A 27,944-nucleotide genomic window follows, 5' to 3' on the forward strand; every position below is an offset into this window, starting at 1 on the left:
ATATTAACGAACATTTCATTAATTGACGTTAAATTAAATACTTTAAGAAGATGAACAAGCTTTTTGTTAAATTTACTAATTCCACTTTCATTACAGCGTAGTGTCTTTTTAAGGTCGCAAAAGCCAACTAATATTTCACGATAAGAGAGTCCCGACACCGTAATTGCTGAGAGCGTCAGCATTTGACTCTAAATAAAATATAAATTAAATATTAAATGTCCGTGTGGAAACCGAATTTTTCGCACCAATTCCATAGGGTCTGAGAAGACGAAATCAACAGTTTTGCGCGCGCGGCTACGAACCCACCCTTCAGTCGGCTCTTGGACGTGAGGGCGAGCACACGTCTTTTGCCACCGCAAACGCTCACGATGTCGATGTAGAAAAATCTTAACAGAAACTATATCCACTGTGATAACTTACAAATACTAACAACTTAGATTACTACGAACTGACATCGTTAAAATTAATTTTAGCATTTGTAAAGTGACTTTTGTGAGTTAGGGGTTAAATAATGTGGTGTAAAACCGACGTGGGATGACTATGAACATAATAATATAATGACAGTATTCACAAAATGATCACGAGAGAAACGGAGCGGCACTGAACGTGTAGCCAGGTAAGTATCCTTATTTTTTCCATCTGTATGATACCAACTGAAAATTTTACTTAGTTATTTTTTATTTGATGTAATTTCTACTTTTTAAATTTTGTAATTATATTTTGTGTTAAGATAATTTCAGTTTTCAAAAATATGAAAATAAAAATAATAAATACCGAAAACACCGCTTATTACAATTATTTTGAAATTTAAAATATTATTTTGCATATATTTATATTTTATTACATGCATAATTCTCGATATTTTTTTTTAATAGTTAATCAAATATTTAATTATGTATTAGAAAAAAATTTAATATTTTCTAAAATAATTAAGAGGAACTTAATTGCTGAGTTGTTTTAAACTCGAAAGTTACGTCATTTAACAAGTTCCAAATTAAAAAAATATACCTTTTACATACGTCGTACTTTTTTAAATAGTAGCCTAAATTTGATTAAAAAATTAGTAAAGTCATTAAGTAAATTAAAGTTAATTATATAGTTTATTTTATACAATGTTAAATACTTAGCGAAGATATAAAGTATTAAAGGTCTAAGAGTTTCTTCTCAATAATAAATTGAACTTTTCTTTAGAAAATAAATTACAACTAGGATCTATTGAGAACCAGATAAGATGTGACCAAGATTATCGAATTTTCCTTCAGTAAAGATTAAAAAAAAATAGAGAAACTCCTAAATAATAACCGACTTTACGAAAAGGATTGTAGTTTGAATATATTTCAATCATTTTAGAAATGATTTCTCACATCAAAGTTAAAATACAAAATACTTTTGTTTTATTTAAAAATACGAGACTACCAAATTAGTGACAAACTTAACATCTCTGTATAAAAGATATCGTCATCCCTGTATACTGTATACAGCTATATGTTTTGAAGGAAAATTTCGGTCAGAAAAATCAATGTTACAAGCATATATTGTTGTACAATTTTAACACATAACAAGTAAAATTTATTTGTCATGCCGTTCGTCAGATATATCCTTGTCCAAGTTTCAGAAACTAATTTCAAGCAACAATTACATTGCTCATTTCAGTTTCCACCAGTCTGTACAATAGTAAACTGACAGATTGACAGCGCCCTCTATAACAAGTTTAGTTAATCTTGAATGTTAACAATCATTTCCCTTAGAAAGTTCACAGAACTATTTTTGACTACAGACTGTCAAACTTGTTTGACCCGGTGGGTATAAGTGAATCAAAATAAAAATAGCGTTTAGCACCCCTGTGGAAAATTAAAAAAAAACTGTCACAAGATCTTGTCATGTCATGTCAGATTAATCTATCTATTCTCGTTAAATATGACACCATAAATTATAGATGTAGTTGTTTTGTCTAAGTAGGTTTTAACATATTTTCTGTCATTTAAAAAGTTGTCATATTAAATGAGATTAGAAAGAAAAATTGCTTTTAAAATTTAGAATATTGGATATTTTAAATTTTAAAAGCTTTGCAAAACATTATTTTTCTACCAAAAATAAAAGATCCTCAAATAAATCAAATTTATAATGTTTGTGAGAAAAAAATAAGCTTATTTGATACAACGTTAGATATTAAAAAACTTAAATAAGTATGAAGAGGCTTTCGCAAAATGCAATTTGTTCTCTGGAAATTTCTCTGGAAAATATTTTTAAAGCTCACTGAAGCATCGAACGCATTCGGATGAACGAACCGACATTTTTTTTATATCTTACAAGCCTGCCAGTACGCATAAAGTTTATATATATATTTTTTTATATATTTTTAGTTGCCAGTACTTCTAATATCAATACTAATCGTCTGTCGTGTTTGGGGCCAAGAATTATGGCATACAATATAAGAATTGTCCACAGTTAAAAATCTTTAAAAACATGTTTTAAATAGAGAATGAAAGGGAAAACACTACGACTGTTTCGACAGTGGAAATCTACGTTTAGAATCTCGTGCCTTTACTACTTCAAAAATTTTATTTTAAAACTTTGCTATGCAAATAAAAAGTCTACGTACTTAACTGTCATACCAATAATTTTCAAAGCTTCAATAGCCTAATGGTTAAAACGGACATCCGATCACGTGGTTGTGGGTTCGAATCCCACTATTAATGTACCATATCCTAACATACGCCTGAAACTTAAAATGGTTACAAGAAATAATAGTGAATTAATAAATATCTAATATTTAAAAAAAAAACATGTTTCTATCCGTTAATGAAAAAAACATTTTTTTTTTCAAAATATAATAAAACGGCAACTTATTCGTGGTTCGAACGGAAAACCTCAGTTACAAGTCGATAGCATATTGACTTGGCAACAGAAAATTATAACATTAAAGTTCTTTCTAAAAATAAGTAGAGCAAGCTAACATTGAAAGGTCCTTAATTAAGGTAATTAAAGATTAAGGGTACTGCGTAATGGACGGAGCATACAATTAAGGGCCTTTGATTAGTACAGTTTTGTTGTACAACAAATTATTAACAAAGTATTAAATTTCTACAGCTTTCTTTGACAAAGTTACAATTACGTAATTTAAATAAAGACTGTCAAACTGGAGAGTGTTATTAAGTGTTCCATAAGCGGAACCCTTAGTGTAGGTTCTTTTGAGAAATCTACACTCAAGGACAGCTAACAAACATTAATAGTATTGTAGATCTCGATGAAGTTTCAAATAGTATGCGGTCTAAAACGATACAATAAGAATAATACGTGCAAATAAAAATTAGGTTAAATATTCCGATGCAGAACTACGAGTATAGACATCTAAATAGACTAGGTCGCGTATTAAAATTACACTCGTAATATTGTATGAAAATTCAAAGTAGTTGAAAAGTCAACCGGATGCAGTCGGAATCCATTGTTCAGACTAGAGCAAATGAACCGCAAATAGAAGTTTATAACTATTGCATTGTATTGTTCAAATAATTGTCTACTAATGGCATAAAAGAGCAAACGCATAAAAATCCTTTTCCACTAAGCGTCTATGTACGCGCTTTAATTCCATTTCTTTTTTTATTAGCTACCAAATCCACGCGGCTAGTCACTTAGCGGAAAAAAGTCTAAAGCCTTTTAGAAGATAGTACATACTTATAACGTTTATTTCTTAGTCAAGTACGACTTAGGGTCCTTAAAGAAGCGAGCGTATATCTTTCTCAAAGGCCGGCAACGCATCTGCAATTCTCCTAGTGTTGCAGATGTACATGGGCGTCGATGATCACTTTGGTGTTCCCGCCGCTCGTTTGCCCCTCTTCTCTTATAAAAAAAGTCAGACTATCACATTCAAAGCAACGCTGAACACTTAGGTATATCTCTTTGTATAAAAGTAAAAAAGTGTCTTATATATAGAGGATGTTTCGAAGTTTTGCTTGTGATAAAAAGGGTAAACAAATGTAGTAAATTATTAAATAATATTCAACGAAAGAAACAAAAGACGTCATATGTAAAGTACGTTTCAAAAAATAGTATGCTTAATACAAAACGTTACGCAGAAAGGGACGGCTTTTAATTTTCTTTTTATGAACGTTTGACAACTTGAGAGACATCTCTTGTTTGTTTCACATCAACGTTTGACGCGAATATCTAATGTGGTGTAAAGTCACAATGACATACACATTAAAGATAATGTAAAACAAAGAATGGAATAGGCAAATATTATCACATATGAAATACGCGAAAACTAAAGCCCTTCGTACATAAGGCAAAGCAAATTTTCGAAACAGCGCGATTTTTGTCGCTAAACGACGAACGCACGACGTCTAATACAATGTCATAGAGCTTCGTAAACCGCGCTTTTAAGATTGTCTTGAGAAATGTCGCTGCGATATTCAAGATGGCGGAGCAAATCTTTATAGTTGACATGTAATCGCTATACCTGTACTAACCGAATAGACGATTCGCGTCGATGATAAAAGTTGTGTGTATGGAGCGCGCATAACGCAATTCCTGCAACGCAACTAGACAATATTAGTTTCGACGAATTACGTTGCGTACGAAGATCCTAAATACTTGGTGAATTGTAGAATAGTATAAAGTAAAATAATTCTGCTTGTGTAACGATTGTACTTTTAAATTTGAATACCACTTAATATAAATACTTGAACTTACTTAGCTTACAGTAACTAAGTTATCGTGGAATAAAAACAAATTTCTTCAGGAAAGATTGAAATCTTTTATTAGAACCCCGATTGACTTGATCAACATACCTGAGATAATAATAATCAAACAGATTAGGTTACAATCACAACTTTATGTACAGTCGCGGAAATCCGCGGTTTTCCACTTACAGAAAAATCGCCTTGCTCCTTGCTGTAAGACTTCTTACAAATAACCAATTAGGTAGCAATGACGGGAAAATAATAAAAATAAATTAGCCGTGACACATTTAAAAACTGCGTCCTACTGGCTATTGTTCGACGTCGTAGTCACAATGTACACAAAACGTTCAAACGACTATAGCTTTTAATGTATAACGCCAGATTCACCGATTGTACATACATAAATACATACAAATATACAAAAATACTCAGTAAATATCCTATGAATATGGCAAAGAAACAAAAGACTCAGTAAATATGTTAATAGTGATTGTATATGAATCGTGTAACGTAAGACGATTTTCCTCAAGGCGTGTAGGGTTCGCTGCAAGTGATTTACGGCCTCAGTTATATCAGCGAACATGCGAGTTATATTGTAACAGATCGAGTGCGATATTACACAAGAATAATCCCAGATTAGGTTTCGAATTAATGTGTAACTTTTGCTGAAAGAATTTATGTACTAATAAACATTTCTAATAACTTTGATTGTACTTTGTACTATTCTATTTAAAGAAAAAAAAACAAATACACGTTAGTTACTAACCTGAGTAGTAAAACTAGTAGAAGTACAGATTTGTAGAAAAAAAATATTTTGCCCACTATTTTTGTGTATTCGTTAAGTTTAAAAAACTGCAGTGCCATTATTTTTTCAAAGCTATTAACGGCACTTTGAAGAAGCTTGTATCCTTTTAAAGTATTATTTAAAAACAAAAACATTGACAGACTTTGCTATTTTTTCGTTTACGTAATGATGACGTCACAATATGGCGCAGGTTTTTACACATTCTTATTTGAATCGCAATGTTAAAAAACTGTAGGATACGTACTTCCCTATATTATAAACGATAATAAAACGAAGAATTTATTAATAAAATATTCGATTCACAAATTTCAATAACATCGGTCGAGTCAAACTGTCGGCGATGCAAGCTGATATTGTACGAGAAATAAATCATATGCTCTTCACATCCAATATGTTTCAGACCAGTCTCGAGTGCTGTACGGTTATGTGATATTTTCATAAAAGTTCTGTTTCTTTATTGAAATCTTACTAATATTATAAATGCGAGTATTTAGTTTAGATGGATAGATGGAAAGATGTTAATTTGAAGGTTACTCCGGAACAGCTCAACGGATCTTGATGAAATTTGCCACCGCTGAAGAACATAGTCTGGAAGAACACATAGGTTACTTAGTAAGATTTTTCTAAATTCCACGCGGACGGAGTCGCAGGCGGCAACTATTAATATTATAAAAAGGGAATAATACCTGTATTTTTTGCGTTTTTCATGATCACAGAATAGTAAATCACTGAATAACAAATGCTATATTTAATACTGTTTGGGAGTTAAATGGTTACAATTATCCATACATTCAACCGAGTTAGCATCTATTATATTATAGTAAATAACCCTAGTAATATTCGAACATCTGGTTAGCTGTCTTGTGAATGATATGAATGTATTGTATATCGAAACAATTGTATTACAAATATTATATTGACCTAAACAAAACGTCTAAACAAAAGGTCTACTCCAATTCATGAAGGCCAATCTCGCTCGCGCGCCTCCCTTCATGAATTATTTATAATGTAATGTAACACTCAATCGGTAAAAGATATTTGGATACGTATTGATCGGTACAAAGGCTCTGAATCAAGATTATTTAAACAATAGTATATACCAACTAAATCTTAAAGCGCCACTAGCCTAATGGTTAAGGGTACGGATCCCATATCCGTACTAGGGTAAAGGTAGTGAAACCAGATCCCGGTCGTGGACTTAAACTCCCAATTCGATTATCGACTATTATTGTGAACCACATTCTAAGACAAATATCGAGCTTATTTCTAATGAATAAAAAATTAGTAATAATAAAAAAAATACATATATTTATCCACCCGGGTTACCGTAATTCACCAGCGCTTGAGTTGGCGCGCCGTTTATAAGACTATATATGTTTCCGGTGTGCAAAATCAAATGCCGAGTATAGTAATTGTCCATGCCCGTTTCGCGACTCAGGAGGAGCGACTAAACAGAGGTACGAAACCAAATTTATTTTGATATATTAATTGATATAGATGTATTAAGTGACCACGATTTGATACATGAATTGAAAACTAACACAGGTTTTTCTACCCTAACTGTACCTAAACTTCAAGAGTGTTTCACATGCGAGGTTAAGAAAAATCATCATCATCATCAGTTCACTATACGTCCCCACCGAGAGGCTCAAAGCCTACCCTAACTTAGGGATGACTAGGCCATAGTCAACCACGCTGGCCACGTGCGGGTTGGTTGACTTCACACATATCTTTGAATTTCTTCACAGATATGTGCAGGTTGCATTACGATATTTTCCTTCACCGTTAAAACCTCGGATAAATGTACATATGTAAATCGAAACTCAAAAAACACATTGGTACATGGCGGGATTCAAACCCATGACCTGCAGATTGCAAGTCAAGTGTCACTGAGCCAACGACGCTCAGAAAAAACAAATTCGCCGATAAGGGAAATATTATTGGCGAATTTGTTAAGTATCCCTTCACAAGCGGGCACTTATTTGATAAGTTTATTATCTCTCATTAAGTTCGGGACTACTTTACGACTGTATCATAACGTTAAGTATTTATTACGGACCGTCTTATTGCTTTGCGGTATGAGGTCGGAGGATATCACGCGAGAGTTGCCAACTCTATAAATATTCTAGGCTAGGCTTTAAGGTCACACGTTATACCAAGGTAACCAGTCATCTGAACTTAGTAATATGACCTTATGTGAATCCAATCATTCATACCTTGACACCTTTTCTTTGACATTTCTAATGCCATTATTTCTTCTAATGTGAGAATCTATTCCATGTATACCATCTGAATACGACTTCGTTCGTGTGGAGTAAAGAAAAAAAAACTGTACGGTTATTTCGCTACTGAGTTTTTGAAAAATTTTTGTTTTTTATATATAAAGGTGGTAAATGAGCGGCCACCAAAGTTCGCCGAAATAGCGAAACGATCGCTACCTATAGACATCTACAAATGAAGATGCGTTGCCTACCTCAATCGACGGAGGAGGGAACGCACAAGAAAGAGATTATATATTCACTTCTTATGCGTCCCTTTCTCAGCCACAACGCCTACCATTTTCCTTATGAGAAAATGGTGAGAAGGGAATAAGGATTAAAATTAGGCCTCCGACATACACTTAGCGGACGAAATGGGAATCGCTTCCTTTCGACGCGTCTGATAATGGTCTATTTCTATGCTAAATTTCATTCAAATTTGTCCAGTCGTTTCGTATTTACCTCGTAACAGTCAGCTTTAAATGCTTTCGAATCTATATATATATAAAAGAAAGTTGTGTTAGTTACACTATTTATAACTCAAGAACGGCTGAATCGATTTGACTGAAAATTGGTGGGCAGGTAGCTTAGAACCAGGAAACGGACATAGGATTTTTACCCCGTTTTCTATTTATTTTTTATTCCGCGCGGACGAAGTCGCGGGTAAAAGCTAGTTTACAATAAAGTAAGATTATAAATATAACTTTGTATCCAAAATTCTCCAATGGACCCAATATATTTTATAGCCCAAAAATTCTTGATTTTCAGTTTCGCTAGTGAAATGAGATTAGTAGTGCTTACATGGGGGTTGAAGGTCGGACCGAGCCAATAAATACACCCCGGATCCCAATCTTCCCTTGTACCGAAAAGGGTCCGTCGAAAGGGTGGCTTATTTTCAGTTTCGTAGATTTTTTTTGTTCGAACAAGTAACATGTGAATAAACGAAGTGTGTGATTGTATTCGACAATTCTTTTATAGTGAAAAATGTTCTTTTTTCAATGTTTTACAATGTTAGCAAAATGAAATTAACCAAGCTTTATATTTATAACTTCAAACTTTCGTGGTTCTTACTAATACTGTTCGTAAGAATCCCGTTTCTTACGAACAGTAAATTATATAACCAAGCTTTGATGGTTACCTTTTCAATGCATACTAATCGTGTGTTGTCACTGTCAAAACAATTACTTATTTAAAGCTTATTGTTATCTCTTTTTTTAATTAAATTGAAGTTAAAACATCTTATTATACAAATATAATAATAATCATTTTTATAAGTTGATTTAACTTTATTACAAAAACTGTTAGATTCTTACTTGAAATAGATTCCTATTGACAATGTCTAGTCAGCGAATCAAAAGAAAATCTTGACACCAATGTCGACTGAACGCTTTAAAATCTGACGAAGCAGTCAGCGTTTGATTTTCTTTGACAAAAGTATCGGAAGCGAATACTTTTTGAAATATGTTTTTACAAGAGTTTATTTTAAATGTTATACTCTAACTTTCTCCATCAAAATCGTTTATTGATGACTAAGGGTATGAGAGATCTATATAAGTAGCTTAAAAAAACCTTTAAGCGATTCTGAGACGTCTGTAATACCTCTTGGAATAAGATTTGTGTCTATGCCTGTTTACATTATTAAAAAACATACATGCATTACAAATTAAAAAAATAAATTATCAGTTTACTCCTACTATTTACAATAGCAAAAAATGTGTCAGAAGCTTCTTTTCGATTGCTAATTTCCAAGATTAATTTATATTACTAACACTATACTACTACTATACTTATATTACTAACACCTCATCCAAATACACATAATCTTTGTTACATCATAAGATTCAACACAATATATATACTAAGGTTGCCAGTCATGGGGTCATAACTGTCTCCTAAACTATCCAATATTCAGGGTCTCAAGTAACTAGCCAACAACTCAACAAACTTGGGCTGACTTTAATGATATGCGTGGTGTGAAAATGGTCTTAATTACTTTAAAGCGAGGTGACAGTGTCTATTTGACTTGACTTTTAAAAGACAGGACCTGTCAAACTCACGCTTTCCCTTCTGTTAATAATAAAAACGAGTAATAAGCTCTAAAATTGCTTGTGTGCCGGTTTAGTATGAAATTTTGAGTCCCATGTGTAATTGATCCCGCAAAAAGTGATAGAATTTATTAAGCTCTTTGTCTAGTCCGTTTTTCTATAGTCAAAGCTAAATGACGTCCTTCCACATTTCTCCGGATAGAACTCGTCAAGTCAGCGTCAGACAAAGACAAACGACGAACGTGACGCATGCAAAATATTCCCAGCATACCGTTCGCTTTTCTTTAAACCCTTAAATAGATACCCTGTTTCTGGGATAAAGTATTTCCCTTTTTTTCTGTCCTCAAATTTTTATAACATAACGTAAATTCCATAATATTGTAAAGAACACAAGCCAGTTATAAAATCAGTGATTTATATTTCTTTAAAAGTAATTGTAGGGGAGACGAAGTGGGGATATTTGGATTTACTAGCGCGTGGCAGTTAAACATAACGACTCTACCCTTATGTCTTGCACCTAATCAAGTATTCCCACCACACATAGAACCTTCCATATAGAGCCACATGTGTAGGGCAATGATCAGGACACTAAGTTAAAAAATCTATTATATATGTATGCTTCATATTCTGATCGGCTGTCATAAAAGCCCTGTATGGAGTTATCCATTTGTGATGAGAGTACTTGATTGAGTGTAAGGTAGGGCACCTTATATTTAACTGCAATGCTCGAGTAAATTCCAATATCCCCGCATCGCTTCCCCTATTATAAGTGCACAATGCTAAGTCCCGAGTGATGGCATTTCATTATGCCCAATATTAATCTTGATTAAAAAGTTATATCACATTTATCAAGAAATTAACTTTCACAACCGAACTAACCTAAAACAGAGTATTCATTTAATCTTAAATTACCGTCTCATTTTTCATCTTCTCATGTCTTCTACAAAGGTCCTTACAACTGTCCACAAAACAGACTCTGTTATAATTAATTAAAATTCTCAGTTGGCACAGTACTATTTCATCACTTCCAAATATTTTTTTCTATAAATTTTCGACTAATAAAATGAACTCTCAATATTATTAAATTTATAAATTATAGCTTAGAATGTAACCAAGTTATTAGTCAAATATGAAGAAGTTTTCTTTAACTTCACTTAAAAACCAAAAAAACATTGACCAAACCATTCACTTACGTGATATTCGCGAAAACATCATATCGTGTTGATACGACGGCACCCAATAAACGATCCTTGAGATTGATCCACAGATAGTTTTAATTATTTTATATGCGAGTGGTACCAATAAACGATCGCCTAATCTAAACGATACATTAACCTAATGCTTACTAGAAATATAAAAGGTATTTGAAATCGTTATCACCTTACCATTGAAAGTCTGTTTCCATTTTCCACTTGTAACGTCAACCCAAAATAGAGGGGAGGACACCGTTCGAAGAGAGACCACATCCGGCGGAAAACATCGAAGTCGGATTTGTCTGCCTGGAAAGCGGTGCAGAGCTGTCCGAAAATGGTTCCATAAAAATCTTTACTGACGGCAGCCGAATAGACGGCAAAGTTGGAGCGGCATTGTCTATTTGGGACGGCGCCGCAGAAATCAAAACAAAGAAACTCAAATTAGACAACCACTGCACCGTTTACCAGGCAGAACTATTAGCGTTAAAAGAAGCGGTTAAATACGCCGAAAAAGCCCCAAAAAGGAACCACAGTGTGTTTTCGGATTCACGATCGTCCCTTCAAGCAATCGCGGATGTGGATTCGGTCCACCCTTTAGTTGGAGAGATAAGAAAGGATATAAAGAGAATGAGAGACCGAGGGCAGAATATAGAACTATATTGGGTAAAGGCTCATGCAGGAATACCCGGGAATGAGAGAGCGGATATTTTAGCAAAGGAGGCTGCTCAAAAAATTAAACGGAGACCAGACTACGATAAATGTCCGGTTTCATTCGTCAAGCGACAAATCCGGTTGGACTCGCTTGACGAATGGAACCGGAGATATAAAAACGGAACTACAGCCTCCACTACTAAGCTATTTTTCCCAGATGTAGTGGATGCCTACCCAGTAATAAGGAAAATAGAGATGAATGCCTCAATAGTACAAACCTTAACGGGGCACGGTGGGTTTGCAGACTATCTTCATCGGTTCAAACGCAAGGACAGCCCATCGTGCCACTGTGGAGCAAACGAGAACCAAACAGTATTGCATTTAATAACAAATTGTCACATGTACATGAAGGAAAAAATAGATACAGAAAATAAAATAGATAAGGACATTAGGAAAGAGACATTAGTAGAAATAGTAAATAATAAAATAATAAGACAAATCTTCTTAGACTATTGCGAAAAAATTGTAAAACAAGTAGCAAAACTAAATAAAACATAATTGGTGTTAGCGATAGGGAAGAAATGATGGATATTTAGAAAGCAAATAGACACAGTGGTGCTTACCTATATGTATGACTGCATACATGGGGAGAAGCGCCACCCAGCAACTTGCATATCGCTGGCACCTATAAACTGTAAATAAAATACATTAAACTATAATAATTGTAGAAACAAAGTAGAAATGAAGTAAATATAAAATCGAATAACAAAGTCTCTGATAAAATGTCAGGGGTGAAAGAAAGGGCGGCAATACGCCGCTCATAAAAAAAAAAAAAAAAAAAAAAAAAACGTCAACCCAAACATGAATGAAGGTTTTATAAGCCAACTCTTTCATACAAAATCTACATACATATGTAACATTGGTTCATAAATCACATAACCACGCGCCCTGTTACAATTGTCTGGTCCCTTTCTTCTAAAAGATTATTTGAATAATAACATTTTCTGGACAAAACCTCGTTTGCGTCCTTTACGGTTTCAATTGGAAGGGTCTTTTCTATAACGAATTGGACATCGGAACGACTAAAGATCGTAACGAGTATGTCGGTCGGTATTTGAACATTTTACATAAATTATTTTTAATGGTGATATTACTGAAATACAAACAAAAATAAACTGATTTTTTTTATAGATTTAAAACAAAACACGATAAGTTATTAATAAATATAACATTAACCAAATCTCTCAGAAGACAAAGACGAGCCTACCTCTAACTTGGGGTAGAGAGACTCCGAGCCCCTCGGTGGGGACGTTTACTGAGCTGATGATGATGATGATGATGATGAAATCTCTCAGAAGAAGTCAATGATCATACAATAATTTTTCAAGAGTCAATAGTTACCCCACAATAATAATACTTCCGATTGACGAATAGTGACGGGTTGCACAATGGAAACTTGCTCTAAGTAAAATTAACTTTTAATTGCACCAACTTGAATTCTTATTATTTAAAATGTTAGAAATACATTCATAATATAATCAGAGCTTTGATATTTTTTAAATCTTCCTTACTTCCTAGTTTACTTAACTAGTTATAGTATTCCGAGATACATGTCTTTATTTTACATTTCTTACTCTAAGCTTCAACTCAATTGCTAATAAAAAAATATAACACCGTTATTAAATTTATTTATTTAAACTCTTAAGTGATGAAAAAGTACTTTCCTCATCACTTAAGTACTTTTCAAGTATTTTCCTATTACTTAGATAAGTAATCAAGTTAAGTAGACGCCTCATGAGCGTGACTCTATCTCAAGTTTTTTTTCATTTCATTTTATATATTTTATCATTTCAAATAAATCTAACTAATAATATAAATTTGTATGTATAGATATATAGATGTATGGATATTTGTTTGAAGATATCTGCAGAACGGCTCAATGGATCTCGATGAAATTTGGCACAGACATAGAACAATGTTTGGAAGAACACATAGGCTACTAATAAAGTTCGAGAGGACGGAGTCGCAGGTGACATCTATTAAGTAATAAACAATTCGTATTATATTGAATATTAAAGAAGGCAATATTAAGAATACCCAGAACCGTTGAGATTTCGTAGATGTATATGTGGAAGAGCCGAGAAAGTTGTTAAGGACCGCGTCAAACGGAAGTTCGATATCACTGCCAACCTTTTTATGTCACATGAAGGTATTTTTTGTGATTTAATTATCGTTGAACAAAAGATCACGGAATATAAGTTTAAGAACCATACCATATGATATTTTATATGAAAAGTTTAACGGCTTTAATTAAAATTCGGTCTGGTTTGTGTGACCTTTGATTCGACCTTGATCGTTAGTGGGATTGTCTTTTCTTTAAAATGTTCATTTTCAATGTTTGTTATATTATTATCACCACCGAATAGCCTTTGTTGACTATTTGATTACCTTTACTATAATATATGGGGAACTCTATCGCTAAAATTTTAAAGGGAATACGTTGGTAGTACGCAACGGTTATAAATATATTATAATTTATTTCAAAATCTAGGGAAATATAAAAAATCTTTTATAGTAGCTAGTAATATAAATTTAAGAACGTAAACTCTACCATTGAGGTTTTCGGTTAGACGAAACAGTTTAAACGTTTCTCAAACAAACAACCCACGCTCTCTGTTCGTGTATTAACTTGCGGCTTAACCTTTCAAAAGATAAACTGATTATGTATGACTTGATTGGGTAATTTATTTACTATTTAGTTTTATAAATAGGTCAAAAATTAATCCTAAAAATTTATTAAAACGTGAATTGTCATAAGATGTTTCCGTCTTTAGACTATTGAGGTTATTGTTTTTAATTAATGATTTTAACAATAACGTATATTTTAATAAAAGATTTCAAAAAAGGAACACCGAATTTGTCAAAAGAACAGAGAAAAAAAATTAAGATAGTTTAAAGAAAGGCGCACCCTGTATTATCACGAAGTTCATGACATTGCTCAGTAGACGATCTCAATGTCTTATCAGACCGCAGCAGGGAAAGGTCAACTGAAGGTCGATCGGAACGACGCTTTTATCAGACCTTCAAACAAAACCCTTCGTGATTTCCAGCTATACGATATCGCTACGCAATACAATATTGGTAACATGGTCGACAATAAATAAATCTCGACTAAACACTTATTTTACGCATTGACAATGCCTTGGTAATGCGTAAAATAATTAATCACAACTAAATTGATAAATGTTGTACGGGACTCTGGAATATTTTTTACTTTGTTATTTTTTTTTTCTTCGTAAAAGTCTATCGAATTCCACTGCCGATAACAAAAAAATAGGCTATTCTTGAAGACCTAATAATCTTATTTTTTTACTACGTATGTACTACGATAATTTACGTAGGCAAGATTTAAAAATCTTAGTTATATTATGTCATAAAATAATTTATATAATTAAAATATGGCAAAAAGTTACTCCGAATGACGTCTTTTAACTTGGCAGAACTCGAGCATAATTAAAAAGTAAACGTCGAAAAAGAGGCGCGAGTTATTATTAAGGCTTTTGAACCGTATCGAAATGAGAAGCCGAATTGAGTCCGTGCCAACCTTTCTTCTCCCCGCCGACTTAAATACAGTTTTATATAAAAATATTTTAAGCCTTGTGATATTGGAAAATATAAAATCCTATAATATTAGCAATTGGAACATATAAAAACTGCTATAACGAAAACAACAACAGAGTTGTACCTACAAAAATGTGATTCACTCTAGTGGCAATACCCACATTTTACTACTCGAGTCGGTTCATTTAAACAACTGTCTCTACCACTGTTTAATTTAATAACTGATCTCCATCATTATCATACTCTTTCTGTTTCTATGCTTCAGGGGTTATTAATGAAAAGAATATTATTTCAAAAACATTTAAAATATACTCGAGTATTCTAAAATCTTGAAGCCAATATTAAATCTAGTTCACATTCCGCGAACACTTTACGCAAACTTCTCGTCAGTTTCGCCGAGAGCAAAATCTCGCTTCACTCGCAAAAATCCTTTTTCATTATTTAACCGCCGACATGATACCACTAACATTGTATAGCCGACGCTTTCCAATTTTCCTCCACATCTGGTTATATTTACGCTGGAATATAAAAGGATTGCCTTCATTTAATATGCCGTCGTTACATTGTTAAGTTTTGTTACAATATTACAATAAAGTGCTTTGTTTTTTAAACATTTTCCAGCACCGTTTTCACACAGAGAGAACTAAAGCGTTACGTATTCAGTGTAGAACACTTGAGTTAAAAGAGACTGGATTCTATTGTCGAAAAACATGTATAAAACTGAGTTTATTTGCATCTCGAGTGAAAATGTATGGTATATAAGGAAATAATATGAACAAAATTGATAACAAATGTGTAGCAATTAAACTTCTAATAATACTAATATTATAAATGCGAATGTTTAGATGGATGGATGTTTCTTTGAAGGTATATCCGGAACGGCTCAGCGGATCTTTATGAAATTTGGCACAGATGTAGAACATAGTCTGGAAGAACACATAGGCTACTTATTATGTTATTTTTTAATGCTGCGCAGATGTAGTCGCAGGCGACAGCTAGTACTTAATAGAAAAAGAAAAATCTAGAGATGGAAATTATTCTTTTCGCGTGGCCTACTGGCTGACTGAGAATAGATGAATGCACAAAAGATCAAACAATACTTTGCTATTTGGCACAAACTTTAATTGCTATTGAAAAGTTATCATGAATAAAGCGGACCTCATCTTTATTACTACCAACATTGCCTTCTATTTTTTCCCGAGTGACAAAAAAATGAAATGTCCACATTCATTAAACAATGGAAAGATACATTCAATAGTTAATTAAATCTCATTTAAAAGTAATGTGTATTAATTAAACACAAATTGAATCGTGTCGTAAATAAATGGACTCCATTCTAAAGGACGCTTTTATTGAAAAAGCTATAATTGATGTGTATTGAAAATGGTGGACAATGACATTTGTATACTTTCTAGGGTTGTACCAATTTTGTTGTTTACTAACGCGTAGAATTTAAAAAAAAAAGAATGGCAACAAAAATGACGGAAAATAGATCGATTTGAATAAAGAACAGCTGTTGTTACAACCCCACAGACTGTTTAAGAGAAAGAAAGATATTAAGATGATTAATTTAGTCTATCAACAACTCTTTGACATAATTCATTTGATTAAAAAAAAGTGTAATTTTTGTTTATTAGTGGAATAAATATCTTTAAAATATTTTCTATTACTGCAAGTTTCCATATTACAATATTGAAGGACAAACTGGTCAACGACAAGTTTGCTTTGCGACAAATTTTCATTGTAAAACTTAACAAAGTTAAGCTGCTCGATACTTAAGTTTAATTCCTTTTCTTTTCATAACTTGTAACTTCGGTAGCACCACGCGGCTGTTTCAATATTACACAACTAGGAAAAGAATACAATCTTATACAAAACGTCATGAAAAATAACAATAAAACATTCATTTCATTCAGAAAATAATAATAATCAATATGATCCATCATTCCATTAAGACAAATACACGTTAATTCACTACCATTATTCTGCCAACATAACTACATATACTATGGAAATTAAAGAATTTCATCTTCTTTATCTATCTATATCTATAAATATAAAAGAAAGTCGTGTTAGTTACACTATTTATAACTGAAGAACGGCTGAAGCGATTAGACTGAAAATTGGTGGGCAGGTAGCTTAGAACTAGGAAACGGACAAAGGATAATTTTTACCCCGTTTTCTATTTTTTATTCTGCGCGGGCGGAGTCGCGGGTAAAAGCTAGTATATATATAAAAGAAAGTCGTGTTAGTTACACTATTTATAACTCGAGATCGGTCAAACTGATTTAGCTGAAAATTGATGAGGAGGTAGCTTAGAACTAGGAGACGGACATAGGAACTTTTTTATCTTGTGTGCATTTTTTTATTCCGCGCGGATGGAATCGCGAGTAAAAGCTAGTAGTTGATATTTATACGAAAATAATTCCTTACTATTTTGTTTACAAAATATAAATAAAAAATATATCACCGGATCATCATCAATATAATTTCTTAAGTAAATATTTTAACGCAATATTAAGTATTATCAATTTACACTAAAACGACAAAATATTAATCTGAGAGCGAAGTCAATAGCAATTGTTGTCGAGAACACAACCTCAGTGAGCGCGATTCATTTAACCTAAGAAATAAAAGATAGTCATAATCTTTTCCTTCCTTTGTAATCTGAACGTGACCCAGAATGATTGGAGAGATGCATTCTTTTCTTACTAAACGCAATTATTCCAGCTATTGAATTTATTTCTGAAAACTTTATACAACAAACTAGTTAACTGATATATTAATTGAATTATCCATGTTAGTTACCAATTAACAACTTCGCCAGTTTATAATTAAGCTAGGCAAATTACAAACCGTCAACATATTGTAATTTGATGTGTGTTTTTCACTGTTTCACATAATTTTGTAAACAAGGCATTCATCATTCCAAAATACGATTGGTTCTAATTGAGATTCGACGATATATTAATTTCATTACCTATTATCAGTTCTGCCAAGAAAGTGTATATCGACACTGGAAAGCATAAACGCTGTAACCCTTGAAATCGCGAATATGTTTTTCGCACGTTAATAATTTCAACCATTATCAAACGATAATGATTTTATTATAGGTTAGCACAAACTACACAACATTGCTAAATACCGCATGCTTGTAGACGTATCAGCTCACGAGTTATCATTTTTGGCTCTCCTGTAAAGTTCATACTTTCGGGGTTACAGCGTTTACGCTTTCCAGCGTCGATATGTAGTTCTGTATGATTATTACTATTAGTGTAATCGACTTATCTTACTACTTACTAATATTATAAATGCGAATGTTGGGATGGATGGATGTTTGTTTGAAGGTATCTCCAGAGCGACTCAACTAGAAATTTGGCATAGATGTAAATCACAGTCTAAAAAATCTTTTTCAGTCAGTACTTCGATGATTTCTTTTAAACTAGCATCGTCCGTAAATTTCAGGTTTAATACACGAATTAGAATTAAAAATACATTAAAATCAGGTGACAAAATTCGAATGACAAGATATTGTTTATTTTATTTCCAACTTTAAAGAGCTGTAGCATTTCTCTGATTTCGCTCAATTATGGGCAATTATTTTAAGTGCTTAAGCGTGGCTTGATAATTGCAGTGCGGCTGCCTTTAATAACTTGTTTAACTTTAGTTCATCTTCTTTATTTCTAGATTAGTATTCAAAATATTTCACTTTAAAAATAAAAGCATTATTTACACAATTTATAACACTTTAGGAATGACTGTGAATCTTTAGTGTTAACACTTTTAGCCATCTAACGTATTGTAGATATCGTACCATATTTTAACTTATATAGGAACGGCTAAAAAACTCACGTATATATGTATATTCGTTCACTGAGCGACGGGCCGCGTCCGTGAAATAATGCCAGTCCCACTCACCCTGATGAAGAGCCCCCGAAAGGCTCGAAACTAGTCGGTGCCGACACCGGATACATATACGTGAGTGTTTTAGCCGTTCCTATATAAGTTAATGATAATATCTCACGAAAGTTTGAATTTGATTTTGACCAGATTTTGTCTGTTATTAATTTTAAATTTATAACTAAGATAGAAATTAAAAAGTTGAATGTCTCTCTTAAGATCTGTTAAATCGAAATAATGTATGTTAAACACATATTTCAACGAACAAAAATAAAAAAATGAAAATAGGTAATGTTGTTATACATACGAGTACTTTTCGCTATTGATTTGTACAGTTCACCTGAACATATTCCCGTCTCGTATCGTCTCCCTCGGCGATACATTCTCAACACAATAGAATTTATATTGACAACATACGAGTACTAAAGTTGATGTACAATACGTATGTACGCGGAATCGAATTTACGGAATATGATGCTTGATGTCTTATATTCGAGGCATGGTTAAATAATAATAAACGAAAAACGTAACAAAAAAAAATCAAATAATAAAATCCAAAAGGATCATAAAATACCAAAAAAAATTATTTACCAGACTTAAAGTCAGACATTCAGAGAAAAAGTCAGATAGGTCTGAAATTTCTATATATCTTACTAATATTATAAATGCTAATGTTTAGATTGATGTATGGATGGATGTTTTAAGGTATCTCCGGAACAGCTCAACGGATCTTGTTGAAATTTGATACAGATGTAAAACATAGTCTAGAAGAACACATAGGCTACTTATTACGATTTTTTTTAATTCTGCACGATTTCGTTCCGTAGCTTTTACGTTGAATTTTCTAACATCGTTAACTCTTACAATTTCAAACAGAAAAAGTTGTTTAATGAATCGGCTAATTATAAACTGTTAAGATATCAAAGACTGAGAGAGAAATATCTAATAAAATTACAAACGTCTTATCTAGAGCACTGCTTGTGGATATTAGAATTGTTTCAATGTTTCAATTTAACAAAACTCAACGGACGTTTCCCTTCTCTCTAATCAAACAGAGAGCGAGCCAATGTTTTCCTCATTTCCTCAATTTGAAAATAATTACTGCGCAGACTGTTCAATGGTCGGGTCGGAGTAATTCGCCGGTTTCTGTAAACAGAGCGATTTGTTTTTAAAAGATCACTCAGTTTGTTTCCACAATCTGATGTTTTAGCAAAAACAAAGAAGAGACTAAAATAAAAAAACTGAAATTTGAAACATTTTCCAACAAACACCTTAATGACAATCGGCACTAGTCAACAAATGACTAGTATAATAGTAACAAGTCGTGGATTAATTTTTGGCTCTCGTCATCCCATCTATTAAATGCTTTTGACAACGAAAACTAAAAAGTAAATTAACTAGATAAAGAAATTTTTTTGAAATTTTCTTTTTAAAATATTGTACTTTAATAGTTGAATAAATACTTCACTTTATTCCTGTGAAATTTTTACATAACAAATATTTTAAAATAAGTTAAGAAATAGGGTCAAATTGCTTTGATTTACTAAATAATCTGTTTAGCATTATGAAACACAACAGACAGAATTATACAAAACCATAACAAAATTTCATTTCCCGCCTAAATTTACGTATTGCGTGATCCGAGTACATTATGACGTGCAAATAACTTCCACGCTCCCTCCGCTGTTAGCATGACTCTCCAAAAACTATTCTTAATAAATTGAATACAGCAGTTAATTTGTTTATACCAATGTTTACTTGCATATTTTAACTAACAAATAGAAGCAAATAGTGGATAAACGAATAAAAAGTAATCTTACAGTTATCTATTGCCAACAACTTTGTTTCTCGCAACACAAAACTCGCATGTTACTTAGAGTCACAAAATTAATATAAAAATTCAATTTTAAATAAGCCTATGCCACTCCTGCATACATCATTTACAGTAAAAACCTTTCAAAATCAGTCTAGCTGGTCGGAGATTACCCGAACTTGCGGACAGACAGACAATCTTTTTTTTTTCCGGAAATAAGGAATATAAACCTACTACCTATACCTATGTATGTATCAATATACTGTATTAAAAGACTTATTGTACATATAATTATTTTTTTTCACATTTAAATAAAGAGAACGTAACCAAAAATATATCTCTGGCTCGTGTTATTTTTGCACTGCACTGAGCTTTATTACGATCGTTAGCGGAGATTTATATTTATTTTAGTTTTTATGGTATGCAATTTAACTTTAATGTTACAATCAAATTAGTTAGATTTATACCAATTTAATAATAGTAAATTTCTTCGTCAACCTTGGACTGACACTGATACTTTTTCAAACTTGATTTGAGTAGATTTGGTAGGCAATATAATGCTAACCCCAAGTTAGGGGTGACAAGGCCATAGTCAACCACGCTGGCCAAGTGCGGGTTGGTTGACTTCACACATATCATTGAATTTCTTCGGGGTAGGCTCCGAGCCCCTCGGTGGGGACGTATAAGTGAGCTGATGTTGATAATGCTAACATGTAACGTTTAAAGAAACTTATTAGCCTATGTTGTCTTCCAAACTATTTTCTATATCCATGCCAAATTTCATCCAGATCCATTAAGGCGTTCTGGAGATACCTTCAATCAAACATCCATCCATCCATCCATCCAAACATTCGCATTTTTAATATTAGTAAGAATTAATTTTAAGATATTCCTTGACTGGTTGGCGACAAGTAGGCGGCTGGCCGTAAAAAGTTAAGCCAAAACTTTAAGGTTTATAAAACCTTGTGTGTCGACCCCACATGAGTGGGATAAGGTCAGGGTGATGAAGATGATGATGATGTTATTATTACCTTTTCACATACAAATATAATTTACGAAATCACCGCAGTAATTTTTTTTATGAAATTTTACATTCACTGTAAATAAATCCTCAAGTTCCTTAAACTAAAATGTATAGATATCTTCATATCAGATTAATATTTACTATTCTTAGTATTTCCTTTTAGTTTATTTTATAAATCTAAATAACTGGTTATATAAAAAGTTACGTACTAGAATGTTACTAATTAAAGCAGAACAGCCTGGAGTTTTTATTGCGGCTTGCGTTTGTACGAGCTGTGTCGCCCGCATCTGTAATAGCTTTTTCTTTGTTTAATAAGAATTGTATTATAAATGTTAGTTTAATTTGTTTTAGTTTAACCAGAACCTTATTCTTCATTAGTCATACGGAAGTGTTTTATTCTGATCCTATCTTCAAAAACTAAAGACTAAGACTAAAAATGATTAAAAACTAAACTAACTTAAAATAATAAAACTAAAGTTAAGACATGTTATTTTTTTCAATACGAAATCGTATTCAAGCACAATAACGAAGACACGACTGTATCGATGCGAAGCCAACATTGCAAAACGTGACCTAGAAATGTATGAGAAATGCATTTTTTCATGGCTTGCGGGCGAAGCGCCTTTTATCATGCTCATTAGTGCGGCTTTAAATTCTCTGTTCAAGCGTTAATGCCTTCTTGAAGAGAACTAACTTAGTCACAATGAGGGAATACGACCTCTTTAGAGCAAAATGATACAATCTAGCCACTATTGTACACAAAAATATGAATCCTTCGATTTTTAAATTATGATTTTTAAACTACGAGCGCGCGGAATTAAAAAAAATCATTATTAGTGGCCTATGCGTTCTTCTATACTAATTACTAAATCTATTCTAAATTTTATCGAGATTCGTTGAACCTTCTAACAAACATTCATCCATCCATCCGTACATTCAAACATTCGTATTTATAAATACTAGTAGGATAGTTGAAAATAATTACCAGTGCAGGCTTTAAATGAATTACATAATGTAAGTAGAAATAAAACTATAACTAGAATGTAAGTAAAAGATTTTAAAGAAAGAAGTAAAAAAAATAATAAGGAAAGTTGGATAGAGTGCTTTAAAGTTGTGAAATAACTGTGAACTATGCAGGTTTTATTTCACTACCTTGGTTTTTTTCTTTTCTTTTTAGTTATTCCAATGAATTACTACATTTGATTTTTGAGGTAAAGTTTTCGTTTTCATATGACGTTGCAGATTATAGTTTAATTGACTAAATGTGGGTGAAAAGGTATTTAATTTTTATTATTTTTAAAAGACAGACATGACAATATTTTTAAAGCAAGTAATTCGTTAATAAAATATCAAGATAAAAATGTTAAACAAAATGCTAGAAGAATCATTACAATTGTATTCTATTTGTCCGCAGGGGGCGAGCGACAAGGTGTGCTATCATGAACGATTCCCGAATCCCGCGCAACTTCAATGACACCAATGGTATTTTTATTTATTATTATTAGTTAGTTCAACGTAGAAAGAAATCATGGTTAGAAAACATCACGGAGTGATTATGCATTACCGAATACCAGATAACTTGGCGCAAATTAGGTGCAAATTCTTTAAGATGGATGCCAACCTCCGATTGTGGAAAGGCACTAGAAGTTAATAAAAAATGTGCCGGTTAGTAGTTACTAAAGAGTGACAGAAACAAAGTAAGAGCAATGAGACTGGTATAATAGATTTTGGATAAAATATTGATTCGTTATTTATAATGGCAGATTTGTTGCAAAATATTTGCAAGCTTTAAATCGATGCTTGATTTTGGACAGGTTAATCTGCTGCATTCGACGTTTCATTCGCGCTGTTTACTAACAACTTGTCAGTTTTGGCTTTGACATCGCGCCTGACCTTGTTCAATTTTTTGTAAAGTGCAGACACAAAGAAAGCTTGTTCTTTGAGTAAAAGAAATCTAAGTACTACTAAATAAATATTTTTTCTTAAATAAACATAAAAGCTTTTTTGATTTTTATTCTTTACTACATAAAAAAATTAGTAAAGGTTGCCAGCTCAGCTCTTTTAGTTTTATAGTTCAGTGCAAATACGACATTAAACATTATGATTGTATAATTTAAAAATAAACTTAAAATATGTCTGAAATATAAAAGATAACCGTCGACCGTTATCAGTCCGTGCTAAAGAAATTCAATTTAGATGTTGGGCTATATCAAAAAATTCTTATCTCTCAACTTGGCCTCTTTGTGGAGAACAACAAATCTTGATGATATCAGAAAGTGTAAAGGTAAACTGTTTATCCCACTACTCCGCCTCGACTCCGTAATCTCAATTTAGTCGCTTCGTGGAACTCGAATAGAGGCAGCTTTCTATAGGCAATTCAGTGGTTTGCACAAACATTCGTATTCGATATTCTGTGTATCAGAAAATTCACTCAATTACTTTAGTGCTACGTAAATTTGTATTATCATTTACTTATCCTGCAAAAATCTAGATTCGAATTTGATTTGTCAGCGAAATACTTTCTTTCTTACGTCTAGTTTTACTTTGTGCAATGTAGCAAAATGTATTACTAAATAAATTAACCAATCACAATTAGATATTAGCATTAATTCTGCATCGTCATTGACAAAATTTTGCCCAGATGACGTCACATATTCTTCGACATCGGACTGGTACAGCGGCAACTGTTCGTGGGAGGACGCGGTGTCGTGGGGCTGCAATAGCACGAGCAGCGCCGGCACCAATACCACCGACACTGACGTCACCTCGCTCGTCCTCATGGCCGTCACGTCCGTGGTGCTCGCGCTCATCATCTTAGCAACCATTGTCGGTACGTCAACAGACTTGTTCTCTCAGTCGTCGTGTGCTTTAGCAATCAATAATGGTAAGTCACCTACCTCGATCCCATGGCCTTGTCCTAGTAGTACTCGTCCTCATCCTCCATCGATCTAAACTTTAGCATTTATAATTTTAGTAAGACATAAAGTTCTTGTCACACCTTCTTGGTCCTTCCTCATAAGATGCCAATGACGCGACTTTTAGTATATTTTTTTTAATTTAAATACGAGTAAACTCTTTCTTAGAATGTTACTGGACTATTTTCTATTCATTGATTAACTAAACAAACTAAACCATTGAATTTCCAAGTTAATTGAAACTAGAAAATCGATAAACCACAGTATCTGAACCGCAAACTTGAGTGGCTTAGTTAAGTGAATACTCAACGAAGTCGAGTGAGAAATCTCCCACGCTGAGGTCAAGTCGTTATTGTTAGCTGAGATTTCAAGCATTTATTACGAACAAATGTAAATTTTCTTCTCCTTCGCCGTATTTTGTGTGTATTCTACAACAAAATTAGATTGAACCCCTCGAGAATAAACGCTCAATCTAATTTGGCTTAATATTCATTCTCTTAAGCGTCTGGTAAACGTTTTTTTGACTAATCCATATTTAAGATGTCTGATGAATAGCTTAATCAAACAAATTTGGCAACCAATATCTTTTTAAAATCGTGTCCTGATTTCTTAGCATGAAAATTTATTTACAATCCCGATGAAAGAATTCTAAATGATCAGAAGCAGGTCTAAAATAACTATTGTTCCAGGTAATGTGTTCGTGATAGCAGCAATAATAATAGAAAGAAACCTTCAGAACGTCGCCAATTACCTGGTCGCTTCACTGGCCGTCGCCGATCTGATGGTGGCCTGTCTCGTCATGCCACTCGGCGCTGTATACGAGGTTACAATTTAATTACTACGAATATTTCTAAAATTTAATTAATCGTTATTTATTTGCTGAGGTACGACTCTACCCTGACAATTTAAATATGACGGCTGATAGAGATGTGTGGAGGAGTAGTACATACTGTGCCGACCCTCTATAGGGATAAGGGCAGGTTGATGATGATGATGACGTACGACTCTACCGTGACACTTATAAAGTTCGTACAGTAAAGTTTCTTCTTCCACAACAGATGTTTTGTGTTTGCCATTAGGCTTGCAGAATTTTTTTTTTCCCTCTAATTTATACTAAAAAGCTGTAATTTTGTGCACTGTCTATCATGTTACCAATAATATTGATCTTCCCCAATTATACACAAATAATATCAACAATGGTGTAACGAATTTTTTTATGAATATAAATAAAATAATTATCTATTCACATCAAATATGCCATCACTTAGCGATAGAGGCGTACGAGTAAACATTTCAATTCAATAGAATCTCTCATAATTTGTTTTGAAGTAATTGACTTAATTGTTTTACTTAGATGAGTATTATTTTACAATAAAGCGAATTATTTGAAGTGTTTAAGAAATAACTGAAATACTTGACTTGAATCTTCATTTACAGCTGTTTATGAGAACATTATTAATTGTTGCGACAGGTCAGCCAGGGTTGGATCCTAGGTCCAGAACTATGTGATATGTGGACGTCCAGCGATGTCCTTTGTAGTTCCGCTTCAATACTCCATCTTGTCGCTATAGCTACGGACAGGTAAGTTAACAATGGTCCATGACATATTCTTGTGTTTTGAATTCATAGTTTTTGGATTCTAAGTTCCTCTCAAACTAATACAATGAAAATTGTCTCGATTACCACTTTCCTTTATCTCAATGGATCATACGTTAATGTTATTTGCAGTACTAAAACATATCAAAACATTATCGTAACTTAGTAGGTTTATATTTTGAAAATATTAATCTACAAAATACTTACTTGCTATATTTACATCGAATAATATACTTGGCTTAAGCATGTATATACTGGTTACGCTGAAGTACCGACTATGTTTCGATAGCAAATTGATTTACATACAGCTTCATACTAAGAACCAGCTTTAGCAATTAACCAACTCTATGTAATATGTACTCAATTCCATGGTATTGTTAAGTTCAAACATAACATTTTGCAAGCCCCATTAAGTAAATAAAACCGAATTAAGTAGATAAAACTTTATTTTTGATACGAAACCTCTTTACAATTGACACGTTGCGTTATTGATTTAGTATATTTTTTATTACCTAGGTATTGGGCAGTAACGAACGTGGATTACATCCACATTAGAAACGAAAAGAGAATCTTCACGATGATCTTTCTGGTATGGGGCGCTGCTCTCGTCGTGTCCCTAGCTCCGCAGCTAGGCTGGAAGGACCCAGACTATCTCGCCAGGATAACACAGCAACAAAAATGTCTTGTCAGCCAAGACCTCGCATACCAAATCTTCGCAACATGCTCTACTTTCTATGTACCCTTGGCTGTTATCCTCATATTATACTGGAAAATATTTCAAACTGCGAGAAGACGAATCAGAAGGAGAAGGGACCCCCCACCACCCAGGCCCACGTCCGCTGATGGTGCTACGCCCTCCGGCCGACCAGTACAGTCAGCGAGGGACAGGAGATTTGTAAAGAAGCGCTTCTTGAATCTTAAGAAATGCAACCAACGTACTCGTGCTGAGACTATAGCTGCGGCGCTGCTACTAACCGAAGGTCAAAGCACATCAACAGTTGATACCCTAGACGAAGAACCTCGGACAACAGCATTCACAATCAACGAGAAAGTTCCCTCATCCGTGTCACCAGAAAAGTCTTCCTCAACAACAGTAACGAATGGTTCGAAACCAGAGCGAGCTATTGTTCCTGCTCTATCTCAAAGGGAGAAAAAGGAATCACTCGAGGCTAAAAGAGAACGGAAAGCTGCAAAGACGCTCGCTATCATCACGGGAGCATTCGTCTTCTGCTGGCTACCGTTCTTCATTATGGCATTGGTGATGCCTATATGCCAATCTTGTGTGATCAGTGATTACTTAGCTAGCTTTTTCTTGTGGCTCGGATATTTCAATTCTACCCTCAACCCAGTCATCTACACAATATTCAGCCCCGACTTCCGACAAGCATTCGCGCGGATACTCTTCGGCACTCACAGACGTGGTCGTAATAAAAAATTCTAA

The 27,944-nt window shown here is 33.4% G+C and overlaps 1 protein-coding gene across 1 annotated transcript; it reads left to right on the forward strand.

Annotated features, from left to right (window-relative positions):
• Positions 1–328: 328 nt before the first annotated feature.
• On the forward strand, positions 329–27,944 carry LOC106709203 (5-hydroxytryptamine receptor). Its single transcript, XM_014500923.2, has 6 exons — positions 329–616; positions 23,407–23,474; positions 24,634–24,822; positions 25,597–25,730; positions 26,379–26,488; positions 27,020–27,944. Exons 2-6 carry the CDS (start codon positions 23,432–23,434, stop codon positions 27,942–27,944), a joined length of 1,401 nt encoding a protein of 466 aa, XP_014356409.2. The 5' UTR covers positions 329–616; positions 23,407–23,431.

Source organism: Papilio machaon, chromosome 13, assembly GCF_912999745.1.
Source record: "Papilio machaon chromosome 13, ilPapMach1.1, whole genome shotgun sequence".
Lineage (NCBI taxonomy): Eukaryota > Metazoa > Arthropoda > Insecta > Lepidoptera > Papilionidae > Papilio > Papilio machaon.

Bases quoted from the DNA above. Each gene is read 5' to 3' on its own strand.
- LOC106709203 (XM_014500923.2), top strand. From the start codon at position 23,432: ATGAACGATTCCCGAATCCCGCGCAACTTCAATGACACCAATG. The intron at 23,475-24,633 runs GTATTTTTATTT...AATTTTGCCCAG, and splicing joins CAACTTCAATGACACCAATG to ATGACGTCACATATTCTTCG. The intron at 25,731-26,378 runs GTTACAATTTAA...TTGTTGCGACAG, and splicing joins CACTCGGCGCTGTATACGAG to GTCAGCCAGGGTTGGATCCT.